This window comes from Sciurus vulgaris (genome assembly GCF_902686455.1).
Source record: "Sciurus vulgaris genome assembly, chromosome: 17".
Classification (NCBI taxonomy): domain Eukaryota; kingdom Metazoa; phylum Chordata; class Mammalia; order Rodentia; family Sciuridae; genus Sciurus; species Sciurus vulgaris.
The window spans coordinates 56,706,657-56,716,217 of NC_136478.1; the positions used below are offsets into that span (position 1 = coordinate 56,706,657).

The 9,561-nt window shown below is 52.7% G+C and overlaps 1 protein-coding gene across 1 annotated transcript; it reads left to right on the forward strand.

The window, feature by feature from the left end:
- The first annotated feature begins 6,796 nt into the window (after positions 1 to 6,796).
- On the forward strand, positions 6,797 to 9,347 carry FKRP (fukutin related protein). The gene has a single exon (XM_079119554.1). The coding sequence runs from the start codon at positions 6,836 to 6,838 to the stop codon at positions 8,318 to 8,320; it is 1,485 nt and encodes a 494-aa protein (XP_078975680.1). The 5' UTR covers positions 6,797 to 6,835; the 3' UTR covers positions 8,321 to 9,347.
- Positions 9,348 to 9,561: the final 214 nt, after the last annotated feature.

Sequence of the window (9,561 nt, forward strand, 5' to 3'; positions counted from 1 at the left end):
CGAAGGCGCGCGTGCGCGCGGGGGTGCGGGCAGGGGCGGGGCGGGGCGCGCCCCGAGGAGAGCAAAGGAGACCCAGTCCCCGCCGGCGGCGGCTGCCGCCCTCTCAGGAGCGAGACTTAGGAAGGGGCTGCTTTCTGCCCCGCTCCTCCCACTTCACCCCAAAGAGAGGGTCCTACCCCACCCAGACCCAAATACACCGCTGGACAATCGCTTTCACTCTTTGAGAGAAGAGGTGACCCCCAGGGTTGATTTCAAAGTGGCCCCTGCTGATTCCTGGCCAGGTCGGTAATCATGGAAACACACTGCCTGGAGCCCACAGTCTCCCCTTCCCCATTGTGGTTATGGAACTCCAAACCTCTCCTGTCTCAGCACCAGGAGCAGGTTGCTAAGGGCACCTAGTTCCCTGAGGGTCCTTCTGCCCCTGCCTTCATCAGTTACTATGGCAACCCCCCTCACTTAGTACCCAGGTGGAAAGGACCCCAGCCCCAAGGACACTGATGTCCAAGAGAAAAAACTTTCCCAACCCCCACTTTGTAGCCACCCAGTTGGCATTGCCATAGTAACCATCTCCCTCTTCTCATCCTGGGAGGTCCCTGGACCAAACCAACCAGGTGTTTTTTTCTTAGAGGAGGAGATGCTGTTTCCAGGCAGTTGCTATGGTTACAGGGCCTGGACCATCCCCAAGGAGGTGAGAAACAGGAAAGGCCAAGTGCTTGTTGCTACAATAACAGCCCCTCCCCCACAGGTGACCCTAGGAACCAGGCCCAACAAGGTAGGGGATGTTTTACAATTGTCTCTAGGGGGTGGAGTGTGTCTAGGGAAAGGGTTGTCATGGTAACAGCCTTACCTTTTAGCCTTACCTTTTCTGGACACATTCATGAGAAATGGTTAGAGGTTGTTCTAACTGCCATCCCTCCCACCCACCCCACCCCTTTCCAGGCATGATGCCCCATTTGGTGCCCAGACTTATGGGACTTTAAGAAAAAGGATTCCCTGACCTTGTAGATGCCACTTTTGTGGTCATATGAAATCAGGCTCTATTGTGCAGAATTTTCTGACCTGGAGTTTTCTGGTTCTCCTTCCCTCAGCAGAGCAGCTAAGCTGGGCTGGCACAGCCCTCCTGGAGCTCCCCCAGCCTGCACCATAGGAGGTAAGAAGTCCCTCAGTGTCATAGCACTCTCACGGCAAGTGCCCTTTCCTCATCCCCAAAGGCTCTCCCACATAGAACTTGTTTTTTCTGCCTGCTGCAAGGCTGGAGACTCACTCCAGATCAGAGCCCTGCACTTATGTTTTGTGGGGAATGTAGAAACCAGTATGCTCTTCTCACCTCCCCTGACCACCTTTCTGGCAAGCCCCCTGTTTTCCTCTCATGCCTTCTTGCCTGTTTGTATGGTGCTTGGTTTTTGTCTGTTTTCTCACATCTGGAAGGCAGTCCTGAGCCAATGACTACCTCCTTCATCCTGATCCTCAGAACATAGGGTCTGGCACAGAAAGCATTTGAGAAATATCCACTAAGTTAATGGGTTGAATTAATTATCATGCCATATTCACATATTCATGAGCCCATCAGGTTGGAGCTGGGGAAGGCTTACTGAAAATAACCTGAGAATTGAGCTGTATGCTGACCCCAAGAGAAGCAGATTTAAAGCATAACTCTGGGACCAGCTTCTTGGGTCAAATTCTGGGTCTAACATTTCCTGGCAATGTGACCTTGAGCAAGTGACTTTAAGTCTCTAGAGCCATTTCCTCAGCCTTAAATGTGATCATATATGAGGATTAAACCGTGAATACATGTGAAGTGTTTAAACAGGGCCTGACACGTTGTGAGCTGATACAATTGTTGATGTTGCTGTATCTTGATGCAGAACATGTAGAACAATCAGGTCTTCACAGTCATCAATCATCCACTATGCCCTAACGAAAGACTTTATGGTACTTAGAGTTGGTGAAGCCAAGACCAACCTTGTCAGGGTACTAAATGATTTCTTTTTATTCCTCCTTCATTCTCCTGGCACCCTCACCAGCCGTTAGCATCTCCCTCTCGGCCATCAAATCCTCAGGTCACTAAGAACCCAATATCTGCCCTCTGCATCCGTCCCTGCATCCTTCCCTGCATCCTTCCCATCTCTAAACCACAGGCTTCCCATCTTAACAATTGAAGTCATTCCTTCCCTCGACACATGGTTTTTGGGCACTGGCTGTAAGCCAGGCACTGAGCAGGGAACAAAATAGATCCCTGGCTTCCATGGGAACCCCGACAGTAAACATCATAGCAGTAGGAGAGAAAGCTAAGGCAGGGACGGGAGAGGAAGAAGGTGGGTATTAGGGACATGCTTGTTAAATAGGACAGCCATTGGAAGGTGGATTGAGCAAAGACCTGCAGGCCAAGGGTCGGGGGGGACATCCAGACAGGTAAGAGGCAGTTCTGCAGCTAGAGAATCCTGGGTGTGTTTGAAGAAAGGGTTTGGGGCCCTGCATGGCTGGAGCAGAGTGAGCATGTACGGAAGGATGGTCCTTATGTGGGGCCGGGCAATTGCAAGGACATTGTCTTCTCCTTGGATTGAGAAGGCTGGGGAGGGTTAGAGCAGTCAGGGTAGGATCTCATTCTTGTTTTAACAGGATCCCTGTAGGCAATGAGTGTGGAACTGTAATGAGACAAAGATGGAAGTAAAAAGATGGTCTCTTGCTGACCATCAAGAATTTGAAGATTCTACAACTATCTAAGGACCATTTTGTGCTCTTGAGGAGTAAAACTCATTCAGTTTTGTTTTTGTTTTTGTTTTGGGGATTGAACCCAGGTACGCTTTGCCACTGAACTGCATCCCCACCCCTTTGTATTTTATTTTGAGACAGGGTGTCTCTCAGTTGCCCAGGCTGACCTCAAACTTGGAATCCTCCTGCCTTCGCCTCCCAAATTGCTGGGATTACAGGCGTGTACCATCACGCCCAGCAGTTTTTAAGATTTTTTTCAGACCCAGAAGATTCTGTGGTTTCAAAGTTCCTCACCTCCACAATAACATAAGTTCTACAAGAACAGGAATATTTTGTGTGTCCATGACTGTAGCTACAGAACCTAGAACAGTACTTGATGTATTGTAGTTCAACAGACTGATGTTGAAAGATTGAGGCCGGGGAGATCAATCTGGAAGGCAAGTCCAGTGTTCTAAAATCGGAAAATTATTCTTTCTTTCTTTATTTATTTGAGATAGGATCTTGCTTTGTTGCCAAGGTTGACCTTGAACTTCTGCCTGGGTTCAAATGATCCTCCTGCCTCACCCTCCCAAGTAGCTGAGACTACAAGTCCAACTGCACCTAGTGGAAGCTGTTTTTTTTGTTGTTGTTGTTTGTTTGTTTTCCCCAGTGCTAGGGATGGAACCCTCATATGCACGCCAGGCAAGTGCTCTGCTACTGAGCTACAGCCCTGACGCAGAAGTCATTCTTTTTTTTTTCTTTAAAGTGGGACTAGAACTCAGGAGCGCTCAATCACCAAGCCACATCCCCAGCCCTTTTAATTTTTTTTATTTTGAGAGAGTGTCTTACTAAGTTGCTGATGTTGGTCTTGAACTTGTGATCCTTCTGCCTCAGCCTCCGGAGTCAGGTGTGTGCCCCTGCTCCCAGCTCTCAGAAATCCCTCTTAAAGTACAGCTCAGATTCTCGGGGAGGAGGGTGTACTGAGGATTGTATGTAGTGGTGCTCTACCTTTACCACTGAACTATATCCCTAGTCCTTTTTCTTATTTTTAGACATGCGGTCTCTAAGTCCTGAGGGACTATCTAAGTTGCTGAGGCTCTAAATTGCCAAGGCTAACCTTGAACTTGCAATCCTCCTGCCTCAGCCTCCCACGTCACTGAGATTACAAGTGTGACAACAACTCAGATTCTCAAGTGCTATCCAAACTGGATTGAAGAAGGACAAGTAAGACTGGGATGGGTGGAGAGAGAGGGCAGGAAGGCCAGGCAGGACCCAGGCACATGGCATTAAGGTAGAGATTAGTTCAGGAAACTGAGTGGGCTTTACAGACACACGGAAACCTTGACCTTGGCCATCAGTTTTCACTAACTACATCCTCAGTGTCTGGCCATGCGCTGGGGACACAGCAGTGATTACGACAGACCAAGCTGTGCCCTCCCAAGGCACACAGTCTAGCACTGCAGACAGATCCATCCCCACACAGAGATGAACCAGAACAAGCAGTGCATGGGTAGAGGAAGCCAAGGGCTACAGGAGCCTAGAGGAGGCTCCTGGCTCAATGTGAAGTTCAGGGAGGGCTTCCTGGAAGTGGTGTCTAAACAAGACCTCAGGGATAAGTAGAAATTCCCCAGCAAAAGTATGGGGAGAAGGGGTGTTCAAGGGGAGACCCTTCCAATCAGAGGGAACAGATGTGCAATTGCTTAGAAATAACACCAGTTTGAAAAAAATTCTAGGTGACTTAGGCAGAGTTTAAGGGAGGTGTTTTAGTCAGCTTTTCATCGCTGTGACCAAAATCCTGACAAGAACAATTTTAAGGAGGAAAAGTTTATTTGGCGCTCATGGTTTCAGAGGTCTCAGTCCACAGACGGCCAGCTCCAGTTCCTTGGGGCTGTAGGTGAGGCAGAACATCATGGTGGAAGTGGGTGGTGGAGGAAAGCAACTCTGACCTTCCATCACACCAAGAAGCAGAGAGAAACAGCTCCCCTCCAGGCAGGGCCCCATCACCCACCTCCAGCCACACTCTACCTCCTACAGTTACCACTGGCTAATCCCTGTCGAGGATTAACGCACTGATGGGGTTAAGGCTCTCACAACTCAGTTCACCTGTGAACTTCATGCATTGTCTCACACATGAGCTTTTGGGGGACACCTATCTAAACCATAACAGGTGATGAAGCTGGTATAGTGGACACGCAAGTGGAGTGTTACACATTTTAACTTTCTCCCCTGGGCACTGGGGAGCCATGGCAAGTTCTAGCAGGGAAGGAGAGGTCAGATTCATGCTCTAGGAAGACGCCCCCCTCGCTACCAAGAAAAAGGGACTTGGGCAGGAGACCTAGGGGAGATTGGATGGGAATTAGGTGGACCTGGGTTAAGGGGAAGCTGAGGAAATGAGAAGGAAGAGTCAGAAGTATTTAGGAGGAAGGATTACCTGGGTCTCTGATGTTCCCTGTCTTTGGGGAGGCCAGAAACCTCTAAAAATCTTTCATGGGGAAACTGAGTACTTGCTCAGAACCCAGTTACACCACCTGTGCAGAGATCAGGCAAAACTCCCAAGTTGTGATGGGGAGAGGGAGATAGCGCCATCTGGAGGCCAAAGAACAGGGACATGTTGTGTCCAGTGTTGGCAGCCTACTTTGATGTGACCCAATCCACTTTTTAAAATTTTTTAAATTGTTATAAAATACATATAATATAAAGTGTACCATTTTAACCAGTTTAAATCACACACTTCATTGGTGTTCAGTACATTCATATTGTTGTGCAAACAATTCAAAACACTGGGGGTATATATAGCTCAGTGGCAGAGCCCTTGCTGAGGCCCTGGGTTCCATTCCCAGCACTGCAAAAAACAACACCCTGAAATGCTGTACCCCTCAAACCACCCCCGGACCCCTGCCAACCACCATTTCACTCTCTACTTCTAGGAATCTGACCCATACCATTTTTTAAAAGAATCAGTTAGTGATCAACATTTTAAAATTGGGACAATTCTGGGGCTAAGGATGTAGCTCAATGGTAGAGCATTTGCCTAATGCATGAGGCCCTAGGTACCCTCCCCAGCACCACAAAAAAAGAAATCGGGGGGCCCGGCCAGTGGCACACACCTGTAATTCCAGTGGCTCAGGAGGCTGAGGTAGGACGATCATAAGTTCAAGGCCAGCCTTAGCAATTTAGCAAGGTCCTAGGAACTTAGGGAGACCCTATCTCAAAATAAAAAGGGCTGGGGATGTAGCTCTGTGGTTAAGCATCCCTGGGTTCAATCTCTGGAAAAAAAAAAAAAAAAAAAAAAAAAATTTAAAGGGGGGTGTGATTCTGATTTAAAAAAAAATTTTTTTTTTAAAGCATTTCTGGCTTTTCTTGTAAAACCAAAATGATCTGATTGGCCATCAGGAAGGAGTTGATGGGATGGCACAGGATTTGAGGAAATGAGAAGGGGCCAGAAGGCAGGTGCCTGGGGTAACACTGAGGGTTGCTGTGGTGCCAGGCCAGGTGTGGGAGGGAGAGATCAGGATGGCTTCCTGGAGGAGGGAGTGCTGGAGAGGAAGGTGCAAGTTGGCCTGGGTGTGGATCCAGGGTATTTATAACCCACTCGGAATATGAAGGAGAAGTTGCCAGAATAGGCAAAGGATGAGACTGAACATGTAAAGTGATTCGCTTGGGAGGAAAATCCTTGAAAGCACCACATGGCTCTGTCCTGAGTGCTGCTGGGGCTCCAGCAGTGACCAAGCAGCCTCAGGTCCTGCCTTCCATTGTCCCCATGTAGTAAGAAACGAGGACTCTTCCCTGTGCAGTGATGGCTTAGAGTGGCCAGGCTGGAGTAAGAGGACCCCAGGAGGCTCAAGGAACCCAGCCTGGGAGTCAGGGAAGGTTTGCTGGAGGAAGTGAAGGCAGAATGAAAGCCGAACGGGGAGAAGAAAGGCAATGGGTCTGGAGGTGGGGTTCCGTGGAGGCTTGCCGGGCATGCTGCAGGCCCTGGGTTCCATCCCCAGCACCGAGGGGGCATTGAGACTGGGGGTGGGAGGGGCGAGGAGCAAGGCTGAGGTTTGAGGGAGGGGGCTTCTGACAAGCAGCTGCAGCCTCCCCTCTCATCCCATCTCCCCAGGATGCCCAGGATGCCCGGTTAGGGCCTGACTTCGGCCCCATGCGGCTCACCCGCTGCCAGGCTGCCCTAGCAGCCGCCATCACCCTCAACCTCCTGGTTCTCTTCTATGTCTCATGGCTGCAGCACCAACCCAAGAACTCCCGGGCTCGGGGGCCCCGCCGTGCATCTGCCACTGGCCCCCGCGTCACCATCCTCGTGCGGGAGTTTGAGGCCTTTGACAACGCGGTGTCCGAGCTGGTGGACTCTTTCCTGCAGCAGGACCCAGCCCAGCCCGTGGTGGTGGCAGCAGACACACTCCCCTACCCGCCCCTGGCCCTGCCCCGCATCCCCAACGTTCGCCTGGCATTGCTCCAGCCTGCCCTGGACCGGCCTGCTGCGGCCTCCCGCCCGGAGACCTACGTGACCACCGAGTTTGTGGCCCTAGTGCCTGATGGGGCACGGGCCGAATCACCAGGCCAGCTGGAGCGCATGATAGAAGCCCTCAGGGCGGGAAGTGCCCGCCTGGTGGCCGCCCCTGTTTCCACCGCCAACCCAGCACGGTGCCTATCCCTGAACGTCAGCCTGAGAGAGTGGACTGCCCGCTACGGCCCGGCAGCCGCTTCCTCCCGCTGTGACGCCCTGGATGGAGACGCTGTGGTGCTCCTGCGCGCCCGCGACCTCTTCAACCTCTCAGCGCCCCTGGCGCGGCCAGTGGGCACTAGCCTCTTCCTGCAGACCTCTCTTCGAGGCTGGGCAGTGCAACTGCTGGACCTGCCCTTCGCCGCGGCGCGCCAGCCCCCACTGGCCACGGCCCACGCGCGCTGGAAGGCGGAGCGCGAGGGGCGCGCGCGACGGGCGGCGCTGCTACGCGCGACGGGCATCCGCCTAGTGAGCTGGGAGGGCGGGAGGCTCGAGTGGTTCGGCTGCAGCAAGGAGAGCACGCGCTGCTTCGGGACCGTGGTGGGTGACACGCCCTCTTACCTCTACGAGGAGCGTTGGACTCCCCCGTGCTGCCTGCGCGCGCTGCGCGAGACGGCGCGCTACGTGGTGGGCGTGCTGGAGGCGGCCGGCGTGCGCTACTGGCTGGAGGGCGGCTCGCTGCTCGGTGCAGCCCGCCACGGAGACATCATCCCATGGGACTACGATGTGGACCTGGGCATCTACCTGGAGGACGTGGGCAACTGCGAGCAGCTGCGGGGGGCCGAGGCTGGCTCGGTGGTGGACGAGCGCGGCTTCGTGTGGGAGAAGGCCATAGAAGGCGACTTCTTCCGCGTTCAGTACAGCGAGAGCAATCACCTGCATGTAGATCTGTGGCCCTTCTATCCCCGCAACGGGGTCATGACCAAGGATACCTGGCTAGACCACCGTCAGGATGTCGAGTTCCCAGAGCACTTTCTGCAGCCTCTGGTGCCCCTGCCCTTTGCAGGCTTCATGGCGCAGGCACCTAACAACTACCGCCGCTTCCTGGAGCTCAAGTTCGGCCCTGGGGTTATCGAGAACCCTGAGTACCCCAACCCCGCACTCCTGAGTTTGACAGGTGGCTGAAGTCCTGGCGCCCTCTCCTGATGTCGGGGGAACCTTCCGGCAGAAGAGATGTTTGGGGGGGTTCTTTCTGGATGTGGAGAAGCTAAAATTGACAATGGGGGGGGGGGCATATTCCGGAGAAAAAACAGGTGAACTGACCAAGAAAGAAACTGAAGGAAGCACACAAGAGAAGCCTGGCCTTGGCAGGGACAGAGCCAGGCCAAGCACTGGAAGCAACGTCCAGAAATTGTGAAAAGTCCTGCCCACGTTGAACAATGGAATATGGAATATATGTGGGAATATCCTGGGTCATTCCAGTAATTGAAGGAGTTACTTGCATTTGGTACACAGGCCCAGAAATGCCAGGCCGTCCCTCAGGGCCCGGCACAGAGAAGTGCTGTGCCAGAGATTCCAGGAGCCCTGAGGCGCTGGGAGAGTTTGGAAAAGAGAGGGAAGGAGAGTCGGGTCTGGCGAACTCCAAATCCCGGCTCTCTCGCTTCCGAGTTGGGTCTGGACGAGTGGGTCAGAGTCAGCTTCCAGATCCTCCAGGATTCCAAGTGCCTGGATTTGGTGTCTTAACCCAAGGAGCCCTCAGGATTCTTGGCTGCTGGGGTTGCTTCCTCCACTAGAGGGCGCGTCTGTCCCACTCCTGGTGGCCTGTGGATGCCGGGGAACGTGGAGCCCAGCGCCTGTTGCAAGCCATCCATCTCTTGAGCTTTTGCTCTTCTCTCAGAGGCCCTGTGGGAGATGGGACAGCAGTGACCATCTTCCCTTCTTCTGGAATGTGACTTCTTTCCTCTGGAACAGCCACGTGCGTGGCTTAACCCCATCTTTACAGAGGAAACAGGCTGAGAGCTCCCAGGGGTGACTGGTTAACCACCGGTTCTGGCCGCTCATTACCCCGTATTTCAACTCTCTGCACCTGTTTCCTGACTTGCCACATTTATGGAACCAGGCATCATTCTCAGTATTTATCCCTCACCTCCCCGCCCTCAAGCCTCAACTGCCATTATGTCCATTTCACAGTGAGGAAAACTGAGGCCAGAATGGTGACCAAGAAAGAAACTGAAGGAAGCACACAAGAGAAGCCTGGCCTTGGCAGGGACAGAGCCAGGCCAAGCACTGAAAGCAACGTCCAGAAATTGTGAAATAGTCACAATTGCTCATCAATAGTCACGTTGCTCACCCAAGGTCGGATAGATAAGGGAGTCGCAGACCGGGGACTAGAACCCAGGCCATCAGGCCTCGGCCCATACTTGATT

Coding starts and splice junctions, on each gene's coding strand:
- FKRP (XM_079119554.1), top strand. CDS start 6,836: ATGCGGCTCACCCGCTGCCAGGCTGCCCTAGCAGCCGCCATCACCCTC.